Below are 20,278 nucleotides of genomic sequence, written 5' to 3'. Positions count from 1 at the left end.
TCACCTGCTCCCGTTGAAGTTGTGTGTTTAGCATGCAGGCCATACCACAACATCCAAATGTTGTGTCTTATGTACACTAATTGTCCATAATGTCAACCAGTGTGGAAAGAGTCAGCAATGTTTTAATAACAGATGGCAAACATTAGCCTTGTAAGAAGAGAATTGTTCAGGGAAGATACATTTTCTCTGGCAGACCATCAAAGGGGCTTGAAGAGCTCCCTGCTGGGTAGTGTTAACATGTGATTAAAATGTAGAAAGACATCTAGTGTTGTTGTTTTTCCGGGACGCAAAGATGATTCAAGACTATTGTGCTGAAACTAAATAGGATCTCTCAGAAGCTGCACCAGAACTGCTAGAGCTGTTCCTTTATCATCAATTCCTTGATCAAACATCCATTACTTTTTGACTCATATTTTGCTCAAAAAGAGACAGGAGAAGACTTTATCCAATCCCCCCAACAAACAGAAATGTATAATATGCTCAACAATTCAAACATATACAAGCTGCATAGTCTGTAAGGTTGCATGGTTGGTAGTTCACAGTTGTCTCTTCTCCCTGCATGGCCAACACTTTGGCCATACAGATCATTCATCAAGTAGCTCTTCAGTCTGGGAGGGAAAAGGTCACAGCTCATGATCATGGGCAAGGCCGGATTAAGAAATCATAGCCCCCGGGGCTTTGGTCTTGAATTCAAACAAACAATAGCCCAGGCCAATGAAGTGACATACAGATTGTACAATATTAGGAGGATATAAATACAGTGGGGAGAACAAGTATTTGATACACTGCCGATTTTGCAGGTTTTCCTACTTACAAAGCATGTAGAGGTCTGTAATTTTTATCATAGGTACACTTCAACTGTGAGAGACGGAATCTAAAACAAAAATCCAGAAAATCACATTGTATGATTTTTAAGTAATGAATTTGCATTTTATTGCATGACATAAGTATTTGATACATCAGAAAAGCAGAACTTAATATTTGGTACAGAAACCTTTGTTTGCAATTACAGAGATCATACGTTTCCTGTAGGTCTTGACCAGGTTTGCACACACTGCAGCAGGGATTTTGGCCCACTCCTCCATACAGACCTTCTCCAGATCCTTCAGGTTTCGGGGCTGTCGCTGGGCAATACGGACTTTCAGCTCCCTCCAAAGATTTTCTATTGGGTTTAGGTCTGGAGACTGGCTAGGCCACTCCAGGACCTTGAGATGCTTCTTACGGAGCCACTCCTTAGTTGCCCTGGCTGTGTGTTTCGGGTCGTTGTTATGCTGGAAGACCCAGCCACGACCCATCTTCAATGCTCTTACTGAGGGAAGGAGGTTGTTGGCCAAGATCTCGCGATACATGGCCCCATCCATCCTCCCCTCAATACGGTGCAGTCGTCCTGTCCCCTTTGCAGAAAAGCATCCCCAAAGAATGATGTTTCCACCTCCATGCTTCACGGTTGGGATGGTGTTCTTGGGGTTGTACTCATCCTTCTTCTTCCTCCAAACACGGCGAGTGGAGTTTAGACCAAAAAGCTATATTTTTGTCTCATCAGACCACATTACCTTCTCCCATTCCTCCTCTGGATCATCCAGATGGTCATTGGCAAACTTCAGACGGGCCTGGACATGCGCTGGCTTGAGCAGGGGGACCTTGCGTGCGCTGCAGGATTTTAATCCATGACGGCGTAGTGTGTTACTAATGGTTTTCTTTGAGACTGTGGTCCCAGTTCTCTTCAGGTCATTGACCAGGTCCTGCCGTGTAGTTCTGGGCTGATCCCTCACCTTCCTCATGATCATTGATGCCCCACGAGGTGAGATCTTGCATGGAGCACCAGACCGAGGGTGATTGACCGTCATCTTGAACTTCTTCCATTTTCTAATAATTGCGCCAACAGTTGTTGCCTTCTCATCAAGCTGCTTGCCTATTGTCCTGTAGCCCATCCCAGCCTTGTGCAGGTCTACAATTTTATCCCTGATGTCCTTACACAGCTCTCTGGTCTTGGCCATTGTGGAGAGGTTGGAGTCTGTTTGATTGAGTGTGTGGACAGGTGTCTTTTATACAGGTAACGAGTTCGAACAGGTGCAGTTAATACAGGTAATGAGTGGAGAACAGGAGGGCTTCTTAAAGAAAAACTAACAGGTCTGTGAGAGCCGGAATTCTTACTGGTTGGTAGGTGATCAAATACTTATGTCATACAATAAAATGCAAATTAATTACTTAAAAATCATACAATGTGATTTTCTGGATTTTTGTTTTAGATTCCGTCTCTCACAGTTGAAGTGTACCTATGATAAAAATTACAGACCTCTACATGCTTTGTAAGTAGGAAAACCTGCAAATCGGCAGTGTATCAAATACTTGTTCTCCCCACTGTATATATATTATATAGGTTACAGTAAGCTACTAAAAATATTTCCAGTGGCACACTGACTCACCTAATGATGAAGATGAAGCCATAGGCTACTCACGGTGATGGCTGATGCACTCGCCATGGCATAGCCTATCTCAAGAAGAGTTACCTTGAAAAACAAGGCTGCTGTTTGCCAAAAATTGGGAGTTGTTGAGAATAAATTGTTTCTATTGGTTCTACGGACAGTTTAATCTTCTATTTTCAGCAGTAGGCAAACTGTATGTTTTTCCGCGATTGTATTTTGAAATCTGCAAAAGGCATACCTACATCCGCAACCAACCATAGAAATATAATCCATAGATGGCAGTTCCCATTCAAGTTAGGACCGGCAGCTATTGTTAGCATACCCATGAGTTTATTAACAGTCAAATTGCCAGGGTAAGAGGTTCCAAAACCCTTCTATAGTTTATATGTCTATGGCCACAAAGCAGCGGGAAACAACTGCGGCCTTCCCGACTGTAGACATACCGGCAACTGCCAAAATAAGGGAAACACTTCAGTAAATGAGTGATACAAAGCATTTTCCTGGCATGGTTTAGGTCCACTTGTAGAATCTATGCCAAGGCACATTGAAGCTTTTCTGCCAGCTCGTGGTGGCCTAACACCCGTTCAAGACGCTTTATGTTGGTGTTTTTTTTTTGCAACCTGTATGTGCTTGTGTTGAAACTTAATCCACAGTTATTTTTTTGAAACTATTGATCCTCCGTGGCTAAATTATGCTCTCTGGTGTATTTTGAACATTGAGAGTGGACTCCTGTGGTTGGATAAAAAAATTAAAAGAATAATGTTGTTGTTTTTTGTCTCTTGGGCCCCTGACTGACACAATTGACCAGTCATATTTATTTATTATGCAGTTTATTTTAATTTGTTTTATTAATCAGTTACCCAATTAAGGCAGTGCCCCGCAGTTACCCATGTGGGACCCCTATCTCCACTCCTCCCCCTTCTGATAATTAGCCGAGCGGCAGCAGGCAGCAGCAGGCTGTCTACACTCATTGAGAGCGGGCTCCTGAGTCCTCCTGTGGTTGAATGTTGCAGTAAAAATAGACTAAATATATACTACATATATAATGTATACTGTATATATTTCCTTAATTTTTTTGTGTGACTTTTTGTGTGTCTTTTTTATATATTTTTTTGCTGCCTCTTGGGCCCCCCACGGGCCTGGGCCCAGGTGCTTCAGCCCCGGTAAACCCCTGCATTAATCTGACCCTGATCATGGGGTCATTCAGTCTTTTTAAGGTCAGCTGCTTCCTGATCTCCAGTCTGCACAGGTGCTTGAGTGATCAGGGTTCCCTAGGTGAAAGGGAATAAAGAGAAAAGTAAACATTTTGATGTGATATACTCCATGTAAATGGTGCATTTAGAATAGTTACATTATTGTATTTGAACATATAGTCTATCCAGTATATAATCTTACCCAGAACGTCACATATGTCAGGCCATTCTTTCTGCTTCTCCAGATTGAGTTTGAATTGTGAACAGATATGCACGTGACTAACATAGTGCAGAAGAATGCGCACCACACACCCAGACAGGTGCATGAGGCATGAGAGACTCATGAATTCACAAAACTGCATAAAGGACAGGCAAGATTGGAAACTATTTTGTTTGTCACTCAGTCGAGAGAAGCTTAATAAACATCCCGCAATGGAAATAATGCAAAAGAAGATTGACAACTCACTGGAAGACCTTTTTCCTCTACACATTTCATACTCAAGCTGTCGTCATGGTTACAAGTGAAGCACCTTTCAGCGTCATACCCATTGTTGAGCAGCAGACACATCATCTCGTCCCGCAGGCAGTACTGCAGAGCCGGGGGAAACACTGTGTTACTGACCACTGTGAAGTAACAATTGACGTCTGCCTGTCTGGCCAGAAGCAGCTTCACAATCTCATACCTCCCAGCTCTCACCGCCACCAGGAGGCAGCATAGAGGGTCCAGGTCAAGTTTGGCTCCTGCGTTCAGCAACATTTCGATGCATGGGATGTCCCTGTTGGAGACAGCAAAGTATAATGTGCTTCTTCTCATGTCCATGTACTTGTCTGAGAGGCGTGGGGTCAGGAGGACGTTGACGTACAAAGCTGTTTTCTATGAGTAGTTCCATACAATCAGAATGGTTGCCATCAACTGCAGAGTGAATCGGGCTTTTTTCCAATGAGTTTGATAGCCTTTCTGGTGGTAAGGGGTATCAACATCTTCAAGGCACTGAGGGTGAGAAATGAAAAACATTTGGTGGAGATGGACATGTCATTCAACACCTGTGAGGCCTGGCCGAATGTCTATGAACTGTGTTAAGGCAGATTTTGGGGCGGCAGGTAGCTTAGTGGGTAAGAGCGTTGTGCCAGCAACTGAAAGGTCGCTGGTTCTAATCCCCGAGCCGACTAGGTGAAAAGTCTGTTGATGTGCCCTTGAGCAAGGCACTTAACCCTAATTGCTCTGGATAAGAGTGTCTAGTAAAATGTGCTCACTCATAGTGACCCTTAAATCCTGCCTTGTGGATCAGTAGTTGTCCAGTCAAACTGGGTAGATTAGGGTTGGCTCCATTCTTTAAGAGAAGTTCGATACAGTCTGGGTTTCCTGAACCAACTGCATCTGTCAGAACCTTCTCCCCATTTAAAGCCTGGGAATTTACTCTGTTTCCTTATATGATATGTAGAAACAAAGTCACAGCAGCTGAGAGAATACAGTACATGAGACAAGTTTACAAGCAAGCACTGCAAATTCACAGAACCTATGACTAGATAGATACATTAACATTCCGAGCTGATTTTACCTCACTGGTTACATACCATAGTGAAGAAGGTCTAGTATGTGGATATGGCAACACCCAACGGTTAACCCGACCTCCGTGCCTTAGCAACACCTTCATGACCTCAGAGCAGCCCACCTTGGCTGCTTCCTGCATGAAGGTCCACTTCTTCTGACAGATCTGCTCCATCCAGGCTCCGCTAGCAATCAAAGAATAGGCCATTTCATATGACCCAGTCCTAACAGCTTCAGCAAGGAGAATGAAGCTATGCATCCTGACTGGCAAATGTCTATTGACATCTAGATTGGTTGAGCCAGACAGGGGAGGGGCTCAATCTGGATGGAATCAAGGCTACCAAGCAGGGTAGTTATTTTAATGCATGTAACAAACTGCAGGGCTTTGTTGACATAAACAAAGTATAGTACATTTTAGTCATTTAGCAGACGCTCTTATCCAGAGCAACTTCCAGTTAGTGAGTGCATACATTTTTCATACTGGCCCCCCGTGGGAATCGAACCCACAATCCTGGCGTTGCAAGCGCCATGCTCTACCAACTGAGCTACACGGGACTACCAGTACCTTGTTGGTACTACAAAGAGTTTTTGTACTTCCTGCATTTAAATCAATTGGAACTACCTGGTGCCAGTGTGTAACCATTAGACAATTATCATGGGCTGTTTATCATAAATATGGCACACTTATATATGTCATCATTGTGTGTTTTAAGCCTGCTCTCAGTTATGTTTGGCTTGAATCCCACCATTGATGTCATCAGAGATTAAGCTCATGGATGCAATGGATTATTCTCTTTTGTGACGTGTGTGTGTGTGTGTGTGTCCGTGTGTCCGTGCAGACAACAGGCCTGTAAAGTGCAGTATCTTAAAAATTCCTATGAGCTCCTGTGTCTGTAACCACATAGCAGTGGGTACTTGGTTCTGAAGTGTGGATTATCCCAGTAGTAGAGGCAGCCAGCCACTATAAAGCTGTTAGATTTCCATGGTTTTGAGGGGCCATCATTGGTATTTCATTAGGATCCCCATTAGATGTTGCGAAAGCATCAGCTACTGTTCCTGGGGTCCACACAAAACATGAAACGTGACATATTACAGAACACAGCTCAAGGACAGACAGAACTACATACATTTCAAAATCATGTTGACATACTCCAGACCCAGATCACCCACCAGACCCATTCAAACTCCTAGCTTTACAACAGTATTCCACAATAACAAATACCTTAGCAGAGCTGTCAAAGCTGACCAGACCAGTCCAATGTTTTTACTGTTTACATTAACAATATGAACTTGTCTGTAAAAAAATTGTAACCTGCACTTGTGTGCCGATGATACTGTTGTGTATGCTATTGCCCCTACAGTTGACCAGGCTCTATCTGAACTACAGTCTGCCTTCATTGTATTACAGAAAACGTTGTTGACCTTAAATTAGTATTGAATGCAGGTAAAACTAAGTATATGTTGTTCTCTAGAGCGCATAAAAATAAGTCTGATTTAAGCATATGCACTTTGGATGGTGTCCATATTTATCGTGTCCATGCTTACAAATATCTGGGCATCTGTATAGATGAAAAGCTGTCTTTTAAAAAGCATATTGTTGAGTTAGTTAAGAAGCTGAGAATAAAAATGGGCTTCTTCTATAGAAATAGGTCCTGCCTCTCACTAGAAAGTAGATTATTCAGTCAACGTTCCTATTGGTCCTAGACTATGGCGACATCATCTATATGAACGCAGCTGCCACTTCATTAAAGCCGTTAGATGGAGTTTATCATAACGCACCGCGCTTTATTACGGGAGCCAATTTTAGTACTCATCACTGCATTCTCTACCAGAAAGTTGGTTGGCCCTCTTGGATGTCACATAGATTGATATATTGCTATGTTTTCATTTATAAAGCCATTATACAAAAAGTCCCACTGTACATAACATAATTACTAAACTGTAGACATTTGAGTTACCACACCCGGTCTCAGGGATGTCTAACTCTGGAAATTCCTTTGGTCTCCACTGTTATGTAAATCAGCTTTAGTTTTCTTGCACCTTATTTGTGGAACAATCTTCAAAATGTTCTTAAATGTGATGTTCTGGTGCCTCTAGGGCAATTCAAAAAGCTGATTGAGGACCTTATTACTGATGAATGTGTTTGTTTTTTATGACTGTGTTTTTCTTTTCGGCTTGCATTTTGTATTTATATTTTGATGTGTGTATTTTCTGTAATTTATGTAATTCAGGGCTCATCTATAAAAGACAATTTGGTCTCAGTATGACTCCCTGATAAAAATAAAGGTTAAACAAATAAAATACTCCTGGATTTTTAAGTGTAGGCCTAAATCACACTCTGGGCTCTAATTTGCGACCATCTTGGTTCCATATGCTCCTAAATATTTTGCTTGGAGGATAGTGGAAGTGGATAGAGTTCTACAGATGGAATATTTGAGGCTTTTATATAATAAACTTCTATTGGTCTGTTTTTTTGCAACTAATTTGCCAATCACATCATGTTTTGTGTCATATTCCCATTGCAATTTATCCCTGAACCCATAGGAGGCCATTTTGAAATATATAAAAGCCTTCATTTCTCTCTCTGGAAACTTTAATAAAGGCCAATTTATTTATTTTATACTGCTACCATTCATTTTTAATTAATTAACGTTCAAAGATTTTAATGCTGATTTCACAAGGGATGGTCCCCACTTGGACTCTGGTAACTTTCGTGGGTAGAGACGTTTCATTGGTTACATCTCATTGGCTACATTTTAGCAGAGATCACATGGAAGTTACCATGGCAGCGACCAAACACTTGCTGGACAGACAGCAGTTAGGCTGCAGTTGAAAATACATGGGAAAATATAAGCTAGCTAGCTTCTATCCAGCTTGCTTATCGACATTTTGAGAGTAACTGACAACAACAAATTATTTAATTCCAAATTCACTCACTTTTACTGACGCTTAAAAGCTGTCGTTTTTCCTACTGCTGTCAGAGGCTAGTTAGCTAGCTAGCTAGCTAGCTATCTAGCTATCTATCTGTCTATCTGTCAATCTGTCAATCTGTCAGCCATGTCAGAACAAGACGCAGAAACGTCGGGGCTCAACGGCAACGCTGATGAACAAAATGTGAATAAAGAGGGGAAAGCCCCTGAACCGGAATTAGGTGAATCTCAGGTTGAAAGCAATACCACTGTAGACACGCCTCCAGATGTACAAGATAGCGATGCTGTGGAAAAGACTGAAACTGGCGAGGTGGTGGGGGAAGCGATGCCCAAGTCAACTTTTTTGACATCAGGTGAGGAGGACACAGTGGAGGCGACAGCTCAAGCGGACCTTCCAGAGGACAGCAGGCAAGATGGATTATCACCAAATAAAACAACCATCTCAGATGATGCTGGGAACTCAACAGCCACTGGTAAGAAAGATGATTTACAAAGTATCACAATAATAATAGTAGTTTCATGATAGGAAGGGCATTTGTCTGCTTTATCATGTTTCTCTCAATCATATTCTGTGTTGGACATGTTGTTTATCTTCTCTATTGTAGTGAAGATCATGCTGATGCCGGAGGGCCACGTGATGACGATGGCCTTTGCAATTGGGCTGACCATCAAGGAGTTGAAGTTTCACTTTGCAAATGAGCTGAAAGTGCCATCAGAAGTCATACAGATCTCTCTTAGCGGTAAGCCTTTCTACTAACTGCTAAGGCCTTGACTTTCTTGGTTTATGCATTATGATTTATGTCTTTGGCCATCCAGGCAGGATGGTAGAGGACCATAGGACCCTGATAGAGCTGGGGGTGCAGCCTCATGGCACCATCCAGTTAGAGATGACCTCGTCTGACCCTGAAAACCACCCCATCCGTCCTGTCAAGCCACAGCAGGACTACAACATGCCTGATGTCATCACTGTCCGAGTCCAGACAGGTATTTTTTACTAGTCTTTCTCTACCCGTCTTCTGGGAGACAATACCATACTGTTGCAGGGCCAGCTTTCATGGATGATAGTCACATGCGTTGCATCCTTTATCTGTATATTTCTGTCTCCCTTTCCCCCCCTTGCTCTCCCGCTCTCCCAGACCCAGAGACATTCCAGGATGTGGTGGTGGAGATTGAGAGGGCCACCCATAGGAAGGCTTTCCTGGGAGGCTACAGACACAAGGCCACAGAGACAGAGTACCACCATGCAGCTGTACAGACCATAGCTAAGAGGAAACCCATTACGGGGGTGGGGACCTTCAGCCGCAATACACAGGTACACACACACACACACACACACAGACACACACACTAGTCCTGAGCGATTAACTGATATTTGTTATTTTTCATTTTTTGAACAACTAATTGACCGACGTCGGTTCAATTATTTGAATTCCATTTAGTTCCGTTTTTTTCTGTGGCTCAATGCGCAGTTTCCTTAGAGATGCACTACGTGACCAAAAACATTTCTGTATGGACCTCGCTTTTTGCACGGGGAATTGTCATGCTGAAACAGGAAAGGGCCTTCCCCAAACTGTTGCCACAAAGTTGGAAGCACAGAATTGTCTAGAATGTAATTGTATGCTGTAGCGTTAAGATATCCCTTCACTGGAACTAAAGGGCCTAGCCCAAACCATGAAAAACAGCCCCAGACCATTATTCCTCCTCCACCAAACTTTACAGTTGGCACCATGCAGTCGGGCAGGTAGCGTTCTCCTGGCATCCGCCAAACCCAGATTTGTCTGTCGGACTGCCAGATGGTGAAGCGTGATTCATCACTCCAGAGAACACGTTTCCACTGCTCCAGAGTCCAATGGCGGCGAGCTTTACACCACTCCAGCCGACACTTGGCATTGCTTATGGTGATCTTATGCTTGTATGCGGCTGCTCGGCCATGGAAACCCATTTCATGACGCTCCCGACGAACAGTTCCTGTGCTTGTGTTGCTTCCAGAGGCAGTTTGGAACTCGGTAGTGAGTGTTGCAACCGAGGACAGACGATTTTTACACGCTACGTTCTTCAGCACTTGGCGGTCCCGTTCTGTGAGCTTGTGTGGCCTACCACTTTGAGGCGTAGCCGTTGTTGGTCAGACGTTTCCAATTCACAATAACGGCACTTACAGTTTACCGGGGCAGCTCTAGCAGGGCAGAAATTTGACGAACTGGTTTGTTGGAAAGGTGGCATCCTATGATGGTGCTACATTGAAAGTCACTGAGCTCTTCAGTAAGGCCATTCTACAGCCAATGTTTGTCTATGGAGATTGCATGGCTGTGTGCTCGATTTTAGACACCTGTCAGCAACGGGTGTGGCTGAAATCGCCTAATCCACTAATTTGAAGGGGTGTCCACATACTTCTGTATATATAGTGTAAATCAGATCAAGCCCGAACTGTGCGATGTACAGTGAGGGAAAAAAGTATTTGATCCCCTGCTGATTGTGTACGTTTGTCCACTGACAAAGAAATTATCAGTCTATAATTTTAATGGTAGGTTTATTTGAACAGTGAGAGACAGAATAACAACAAAAAAATCCATAAAAACACATGTCAAAAATGTTATGATTTGATTTGCATTTTAATGAGGGAAATAAGTATTTGACCCCTCTGCAAAACATGACTTAGTACTTGGTGGCAAAACCCTTGTTGGCAATCACAGAGGTCAGACGTTTCTTGTAGTTGGCCACCAGGTTTGCACACATCTCAGGAGGGATTTTGTCCCACTTAGGGTTTTGAGGCTGACGTTTGGCAACTCGAACCTTCAACTCCCTCCACAGATTTTCTATGGGATTAAGGTCTGGAGACTGGCTAGGCCACTCCAGGACCTTAATGTGCTTCTTCTTGAACCACTCCTTTGTTGCCTTGGCCGTGTGTTTTGGGTCATTGTCATGCTGGAATACCCATCCACGACCCATTTTCAATGCCCTGGCTGAGGGAAGGAGGTTCTCACCCAAGATTTGACGGTACATGGCCCTGTCCATCGTCCCTTTGATGCGGTGAAGTTGTCCTGTCCCCTTAGCAGAAAAACACCCCCAAAGCATAAAGTTTCCACCTCCATGTTTGACGGTGGGGATGGTGTTCTTGGGGTCATAGGCAGCTTTCCTCCTCCTCCAAACACGGCGAGTTGAGTTGATGCCAAAGAGCTCGATTTTGGTCTCATCTTACTACAACACTTTCACCCAGTTCTCCTCTGAATCATTCAGATGTTCATTGGGAAACTTCAGACGGGCATGTATATGTGCTTTCTTGAGCAGGGGGACCTTGCGGGCGCTGCAGGATTTCAGTCTTTCACGGCGTAGTGTGTTACCAATTGTTTTCTTGGTGACTATGGTCCCAGCTGCCTTGAGATCATTGATAAGATCCTCCGTGTAGTTCTGGGCTGATTCCTCACCGTTCTCATGATCATTGCAACTCCACGAGGTGAGATCTTGCATGGAGCCCCAGGCAGAGGGAGATTGACAGTTCTTTTGTGTTTCTTCCATTTGCGAATAATCGCACCAACTGTTGTCACCTTCTCACCAAGCTGCTTGGCGATGGTCTTGTAGCCCATTCCAGCCTTGTGTAGGTCTACAATCTTGTCCCTGACATCCTTCGAGAGCTCTTTGGTCTTGGCCATGGTGGAGAGTTTGGAATCTGATTAATTGATTGCTTCTGTGGACAGGTGTCTTTCATACAGGTAACAAGCTGAGATTAGGAGCACTCCCTTTAAGAGTGTGCTCCTAATCTCAGCTCGTTACCTGTATAAAAGACACCTGGGATGAGAGGGGGTCAAATACTTATTTCCCTCATTAAAATGCAAATCAATTTATAACATTTTTGACATGCGTTCTTCTGGATTTTTTTGTTGTTATTCTGTCTCTCACTGTTCAAATAAACCTACCATTAAAATTATAGACTGATCATTTCTTTGTCAGTGGGCAAACGTACAAAATCAGCAGGGGATCAAATACTTTTTTCCCTCACTGTAGTAGGGTGTTGTAGTTTCCAACAGGCCAATATTCTACATAGTTTAGCGCAGAAAACATGGTAATTAACTACAAGGACCATAATCCATTGTGTGCCTACTTGTCCGGTCTGTGTGGGACAGACACGGAGAGGGAGAGGAGCGATCAAGAGGGATAGAGAGCAGTTGCTTTGTGGGGTATCGCTACCTGAAAATACATTGATAGTTGGTATTGTGATTTTGTCAGACAGTATAGGCAGCAGCTCTATGGAAATGACATGATGTCTTGGAATAAAGTAATCAAATGAAACAAATGTAATATACACAACAACTGAAATCTTTTATTCAAGTAAAGTAGTGTGAATAAATGTTGTTGTTACAGCATTCAACCCACATAAAGCATAGTGCATTTAATGTGTAAAAAAAGGTTTGAAACCAAAAACAAACAAAAAAAATATATATATATACAGTACCAGTCAAAAGTTTGGACACACCTACTCATTGAAGAGTTTTCCTTTCTTTATTTCTACATTGTAGAATAATAATGAAGACATCAAAACTATGAAATAACAAATGGAATCATGTATTAACCAAAAAAGTGTTAAACAAATCAAAATATATTTTATATTTGAGATTCTTCAAATCGCCACCCTTTGCATTGATGACAGCTTTGCACACTCTTGGCATTCTCTCAACCAGCTTCACCTGAAATGCTTTTCCAACAGTCTTGAAGGAGTTCCCACATATGCTGAGCACTTGTTGGCTGCTTTTTCTTCACTCTGCCGTCTAACTCATCCCAAACCATCTCAATTGGGTTGAGGTCAGGGGATTGTGGAGGCCAGGTCATCTGATGCAACACTCCATCACTCTCCTTCTTGGTAAAATAGCCCTTACACAGCCTGGAGGTGTGTTGGGTCATTGTCCTGTTGAAAATCAAATTATAGTCCCACTAAGCCCAAACCAGATGGGATGGCGTATCGCTGCAGAATGCTGTTGTAGCCGTGCTGGTTAAGTGTGCCTTGAATTATAAATGAATCACAGACAGTGTCACCAGCAAAGCACCCCCACACCATAACACCTCCTCCTCCGTGCTTTATGGTGGGAACTACACATGCGGAGATCATCCGTTCACCCACACCACCAAAGACACAGCGGTTTGAACCAAAAATCTCCAATTTGGACTCCAGACCAAAGGACACATTTCCAACAGTCTAATGTCCATTGCTTGTGTTTCTTGGCCCAAGCAGGTCTCTTCTTATTATTATTGGTTTCCTTTAGTAGTGGTTTCTTTGCAGCAATTCGACCATGAAGGCCTGATTCACACAGTCCCCTCTGAACAGTTGATGTTGAGATGTGTCTGTGACTTTTATTTGGGCTGCAATTTCTGAGGCTGGTAACTCTGATGAACTTATCCTCTGCAGCAGAGGTAACTCTGGGTCTTCCATTCCTGTGGTGATCCTCATGAGAGCCAGTTTCATCATAGTGCTTGATGGTTTTTGCGACTGCACTTGAAGAAACTTTCAAAGTTCTTGACATTTTCCGTATTGACTGACCTTCATGTCTTAAAGTAATGATGGACTGTCGTTTCTCTTTCCTTATTTGAGCTGTTCTTGCCATAATATGGACTTGGTCTTTTTCCAAATAGGGCTATCTTCTGTATACCCCACTACCTTGTCATAACACAACTGATTGGCTCAAACGCATTAAGAAGGAAAGAAAATCCACAAATTAACTTTTAAGAAGTCACACCTGTTAATTGAAATGCATTCCAGGTGACTACCTCATGAATCTGGTTGAGAGAATGCCAAGAGTGTGCAAAGCTGTCATCAAGGCAAAGGGTGGCTAAGAATCTCAAATATAAAGTATTTGTTTAACACTTTTTTAGTTACTACATGATTCCATATGTGTTATTTCATCGTTTTGATGTCTTCACTATTATTCTACAATGTAAAAAATTGTACAAATAATGAAAAACCCTTGAATGAGTAGGTGTGTCCAAACCTTTGACTGGTAGTATATATTATTTAAATAATCTAACCGAAACGACCACAAAAAACACTAAGCACTCAGCACTAACACACACACACATTCAATGTCTTTTTCAAACATTATTTGTTTTTGGCACCTGGAGCTGCATAAGGTATGCGAACAATCCAATTTTCCCCCTCAGACAGTGACGGTGAAGAGCCAGTTCCAGCAGTGCACCAACAGCACATCCACCCAGATGACCAAGATCGGCTGCTACGTGTCCAACATGGAGGACAAGCTCATCTCCCCTGGCTCCTACATCACCGCCGACCAGTACCACGGCAAGAGACTGAGAGCTGTACGTCCTCTACACATAGACAGACAGACCTGAATTGGTATCTCTGTGCTCACACCTTTACCCCCACCTATAGGTGATTGCTCTGCAAACGTACACGCGGCGCTGGCAGGCCAAGCGGATGACGGACCGGCTGAGGCAGGACAGGGAGCTGCGTCTGGTCTGGATGGAGAGAGAGGGGAGGAGGAAGAGGGAGGAGAAAGAGGAGCAGATCAAGGCTGAGCACCACAGGAGGATGAACCCACAGTGCAGGGATGACTTCGCCCTGCTCTACAGTGCCCTGGAGAGTAAGCAGGGACCTCCCTTTGCTGCCCCTGTGTGTGTGTGTGTGTGTGTGTCACAGTAGGTTGGTGGCAACTTAATTGGGGAGGACGGACTTGTGGTAATGGCTGGAGCTGAATTGGTGGAATGGTATCAAATACATCAAACACATGGTTTCCATGTGTTTGATGCCATTCCATTCGCTCCGTTCCAGACATTATTATGAGCATTATCCCCTCAGCAGCCTCCACTGGTGTGTGTGTGTGTGTGTTTGTGTTTGTGTGTGTTTAAATCCTCTGTATGTGTTTGTAACAGAGTGGAGGAGAGAGGAGGTAGAGCACATCGATGCCACTCTGGATGGTGCTGAGAGGAAGGCTGCTCTGTGTGCGCTACTGGAGCAGGAGACCCAGCTCATTGCCTCCATCGGACGCCACCGCATCGCCGCCGGAGAGAGGAATTACGACAAGGCCGTGCAGGCCTTCCTTGAGAAGGTCAGAGGTCCCCTCCACTCTATTCTCTCCCACTGCTCTGGGATATGTGCGGTGTCCCATTAATTCTCTATCAGAGTTTCCGATAGCATTGTATAGGCAATGCAGGGTCTCCTTAGTTTCAATTAAAACGTTTGACCAAATGATATATTATTTTTGTATTTGCCAGTGTGCTGCCCCTAAGAGGTGGCGTGCGTTCGATGGGAAGATTACCCAGATGGACACCCAGTACACCATCAGAGCCAAGGAGCTGAGAGACCTGTACTCCAGCATCAACCTGCGCTACCTCAACCAGGAGGAGAGGCTGGATGTGCTGCTCACACTCAAACACACCGTCAAGGTGGGAACACTTACCCTCAACCCATACTGACTGAAAAGATAGATTCTTCTTGAGCTGTTTTTAGATATGAAATATACATACTGAATTGACAATTGCCGATTGTTTTCTTTAAGGACTTTTTAATTTGTGAGTCATGAAAATGCTTCATAATCATAATGCTTTTGTGTGATTGTACAGGAGCACGACTGCAAGCTGACCCAGGACATTGTGGAGTTGATTGACAGGGAGGCGGACCTCCTGATGAGGGGGGTGAAGGAGACCAATCTGGAGGGGCTGAGGAAGAGAATCTCCACCCTCTTCCTCCAGTACATCAAAAACCCCACCTTTAACCCTGAGGTGGCCAAACTGCTCAAGGTACACTACATGACCAAATGTATATGGACACCTGCTCGTCGAACATCTCATTCCAAAATCATGGGCATTCATATGGAGTTGGTCCCCCCTTTGCTGCTATAACAGCCTCCACTTTTCTGGGAAAGCTTTCCACTAGATGTTTGAACATTGCTGCGGGGACTTTCTTTCATTCAGCCACAAGAGCATTAGTGAGGTCGGGCACTGATGTTGGGTGATTAGGCCTGGATTGCAGTCGGCATTCCAATTCATCCCAAAGGTGTTCGATGGGGTTGAGGTTAGGGCTCTGTGCAGGCCAGTCAAGTTCTTCCACACCGATCTCGACAAACCATTTCTGTACGGACCTCGCATTGTGCACGGGGGCATTGTCATGCTGAAACAGGAAAGGGCCTTCCCCAAACTGTTGCCACAAAGTTGGAAGCACAGAATCATCTAGAATGTCATTGTATGAGTGGTATGTCAAGATTTCCTAGCACGAACCATTAAAAACAGCCCCAGACCATTATTCCTCCTCCACCAAACTGTACAGTTGGCACTATGCATTCAGGCAGGTAGCTGTCTCCTGGCATCCGCCAAACCTAGATTCGTCCGTCAGACTGCCAGATGGGGTATTCATCCCTCCAGCGTGATTCATCACTCCAGACAACACATTTCCACGGCTCCAGAGTCCAATGGCCTTTCACCACTCCAGCCGACGCTTGGCATGGCTTATGGTGATCTTAGGCTTGTGTGCGGCTGCTCGGCCATGGAAACCCATTTCATGAAGCTCCCGACTAACAGTTTTTGTGCTAAGCGCTTCAGTACTCGCCGGTCCCGTTCTGTGAGCTTGTGTGGCCTACCACTTCGCGGCTGAGCCGTTGTTGCTCCTAGACGTTTCCACTTCACAATAACAGCACTTGCAGTTGACCAGGACAGCTCTAGCAGGGCAGAAATTTGATGAACTGATTTGTTGGCAAGGTGGCATCCTATGACAGTGCCACGTTGAAAGTCACTGAGCTCTTTAGTAAGGCCATTCTACTGCCAATGTTTGTCTATGGAGGTTGCATGGCTGTGTGCTCGATTTTATACACCTGTCAGCAACGGGTGTGGCTGAAATAGCCAAATCCACTAATTTGAATGGGTGTCCTCATACTTTTGTATATGGAGTGTACATCTCTGAGACTGTATGGTGTTTAGCCTGTTTAGGTGTTATATGGTGTATTTTATTGTCAATAAAATACCATTATTGAACCTTCCCACTGGGCGCAGATGTCAATTCAACATCTATTCCACATTGGTTCAACATCTTTTCATTGAAATGACGTTGAAACAACGGTGATTCAAGCAGTGTGTGCCCAATGGGTTCACTTAGGCCAATTAAGAAAACTGTATTATGTACAGTATGAAACAAAAACTTGTGCGTGTCAAATTCTGACCCTCACCCTCTCCATCCCCCTCCTTCCTCCTTCAGGTCCCCCAGGACCCAGCCCAGCTGAGGAAGAACATCTACTTCTGCCGCGGCTGCAGCCGCTACCTGCTGTCCACCGACTTTGCCCTGACGGCCAATGCTCGCCTGGTGGGCAAGTGTCGTAGCTGTTCGGAGCTAGACAACGAGGCTCGCCGTCGTGAGGATTTCTCCCACTACAAGACCATCCTCAGGAGGCTCCGCAAGACTGAGGCCCAGAGGAACAAGGAGGCCAAGATTACCTACCTGCTGCAGGTGTGTGTGTGTGTGTGTGTGTGTGTGTGTGTGTGTGTGTGTGTGTGTGTGTGTGTGTGTGTGTGTGTGTGTGTGTGTGTGTGTCTGTGTGTCTGTCTGACTGTGGTCGTGTGTATCTTACAGGAGCAAGACCTGCGGTACCTGGTAGATGTAGTGTGGGGGGCCCAGTCGGCCCTCAGTGCGTGGAGCGACATGCATGACCTGGTGATGGTGAGGTGGGATTGCCAGTGGGAGTGGAGTCCCTGGAACTGCATCCTGCTCACCAAGGGGGAAGCTGCTGCTCACATCAAAATGGAGAACATTGAGAAGGTGAACACACACACACACTTTTGAGGGTTTAAAATGAATTGCCTAGTTTCTACAGCAGATGTTGTTGTAACTAAGTAAACATAACCTATATTAACAACCTTACAGAGATAGTATTAGTACCAGAGAGAGAAGAATCAGTTCTAGGCAATATTATGTAATAGATTTTGATACCACTAGCTAGATGGGGAAAGTCTAAAGTATCAAACCCCTGTTGACCATGGACAGGCCTATGGAGTGGTGTTCATTCGGAATGTCAAACACAAACACACACTGGCAAAGAAATACTTCTCCCAGATCCCCGTCATGGCCAAATACCTCCAGGACGTGGACTCGCAATCAGCCACCCACGGCAACCTGTTAGTCGCCAAGCCCATCACGAATGCGACAACCAGGATCCTGACCACCACCCCACAAGCCGCTGGTGGTAAGGCCACGCAGTGAAGCCCTCTTCCTCCCTCTTCCCGTCTCTTTATCAGTCTGTCCCCCTCTTTCCCCTCTTCCTCTCCATCTCTCCTGTATGTAAAATAAAAATAGTATATTTGATTATCATTGAACTGGTTTGGCTTATGCAACTTTGAAATGGATGTCTAATTTCATGATAAAAGTGATGATATTAAATAGATACTGTAAAATACAACCTGAATGGATCTTTGTGTGCACAATCTCGTAAGCTCTTGACTCATGATCTTGGTAAGAAGCTGGTACATACAACAGTGTTAAACAACATCCGTTGGGAAACCATAAGATCCCAAAAAGGATCCTTGGAAAGTTTTTTTTTAACCAGGAATTCAGAATGTTCAAAATCCAATGTGATAGTGTACAATACCCAATTTACCAAACTGCTCACTTTCATGTGTGATAAACTGATCTTCTGGTCTGATTAATGAATCCAGAAATTCATAAAGGAGTATTTATCACCTTTTTACATCACATTGAACATCTAAAACTTTTGTGTTCATGTCTGTCCGTTATAATTTATTGAGCCACATTTCTTATCTGTTATCTAAATGATTAACAGTCAGGTGGCATAGGGTCATTCTCAGTGCTTTGTACTGTATGGTCAAAGACTACTAGCCTGATACACATGTAAACTCGTTAGATCAGGATGGCCGTACGAGGCTAAAATACTACAATAGCAATAAGTCAATGTTCTCAGTACATACAGTCAGGTCCAAAATTATTGGCACCCTTGATAAAGATGAGCAAAAAAGACTATAAAATAAATAATACAAATACTGAGCTATATTGTATGCTCAAAACAATGGGGAAATTATATTGTTTTATACTAGGCACAGACGTCAGTTCAACGTCTAGTTTTGGTTGAGTTGTCAACTAATGTGAATTCAACGTGAAATCAACAAAACATTTCACCATCATTGGATTTAGGTTAAAAGTTGGGTGAACAAATACAAAATTCCCTTATGTTGATGACTTTCTGCTAATCCAATCAGTTTTCCACATTGATTCAATGTAATCACATTGCATTTTTTTGTTGAAATGATGTGGAAACAACGTTGATCCAACCAGTTTTTGCCAGTGGGATGTGGTGAATATTCAAAACTCTTAGTAAAAAACTTCAAACAGGTAACACTTGTAACGCAGCAAGTCTTATATTCAAAACCTTTTATTATGCATTCATTTGGTTTGTATACATCTTGCACCACACAACCATTGATCCAAAATATAATTTTACTGTGAAATACCATGAGAACATTGATTTAGTCACCAAAATAGAATGATATCTTCTCAATGTAGTTGTTTTAACAACCAGTTAATCCAATAGCAAAAAAATGCCAGATACAGGTTTCAAAATTACCTTTTGAATTTAATATGCTACAGTACTGTCAAAATTGACTGAAAATATAATTTTCTTCATTTCTATTCCATGTATGATCATTGAAGACATCCTTCACTATCATTGATGCAAAGAAAATACATGTATTGTTCAGATATAATTACAACATAGGTGTACTGTAATCAAATGAAACAAATGAAATGAAAGAAACATAACGTTTAGCAGGCACTAGTTTGCATCAAGCCTGTCTTGAGCATTTGGCCATAGGTTCTCATCGACATCGCAGTAAATGTTGTCATTGTTCGTTCATGCATTGGGGAAGAAAATCAAATCAAATTGTATTTCTCACATGCTTCGTAAACAACAGGTGTAGACTAACAGTGAAATGCTTACTTAGGGTTCCTTTTTCAACAATGTAGAGTTAAAGATAAAAATGTAATAAAAAATAGAAAGTGACACAATAAATAAATACAGTGATTAACAAATGACAATGATGAATATAAATAACATGGCTATATACAGGGAGTATCAGTACCAAGTCAATGTGCAGGGGTATGAGGTGTTTGAGGTAGATATGTACATATACAGAAGGTAGGGTTAAATGACTAGGCAACAAGATAGATAAGACAATAGCAGCGGG

General features: G+C 43.3%; 1 protein-coding gene and 1 pseudogene across 2 annotated transcripts; one reads left to right on the top strand and one right to left on the bottom strand.

Moving 5' to 3' along the window:
* Window positions 1-584: 584 nt before the first annotated feature.
* LOC311135368 (ankyrin repeat and SOCS box protein 15-like) lies at window positions 585-5,343 on the bottom strand (annotated as a pseudogene). The gene is made up of 6 exons: window positions 5,250-5,343; window positions 4,874-5,045; window positions 4,086-4,610; window positions 3,822-3,975; window positions 3,613-3,697; window positions 585-608 (listed from the first exon to the last, which is right to left on the bottom strand). The product of its transcript is annotated as an ankyrin repeat and SOCS box protein 15-like (transcript).
* A 2,882-nt stretch (window positions 5,344-8,225) lies between these two features.
* Window positions 8,226-18,284, top strand: iqub (IQ motif and ubiquitin domain containing; the record flags this gene model as incomplete). Its single annotated transcript, XM_084168539.1, has 12 exons — window positions 8,226-8,571; window positions 8,704-8,838; window positions 8,915-9,082; window positions 9,235-9,410; window positions 14,243-14,398; window positions 14,472-14,682; window positions 14,972-15,147; window positions 15,314-15,484; window positions 15,662-15,838; window positions 17,286-17,534; window positions 17,658-17,843; window positions 18,069-18,284. 12 exons carry the CDS (start codon window positions 8,226-8,228, stop codon window positions 18,282-18,284), a joined length of 2,367 nt encoding a protein of 788 aa, XP_084024665.1.
* Window positions 18,285-20,278: the final 1,994 nt, after the last annotated feature.

Source organism: Coregonus lavaretus (genome assembly GCF_964263955.1).
Source record: "Coregonus lavaretus genome assembly, chromosome: 9".
Classification (NCBI taxonomy): domain Eukaryota; kingdom Metazoa; phylum Chordata; class Actinopteri; order Salmoniformes; family Salmonidae; genus Coregonus; species Coregonus lavaretus.
Note: the sequence above shows the minus strand (reverse complement) of the source record. Positions and strands in the feature narration are given on the sequence as shown.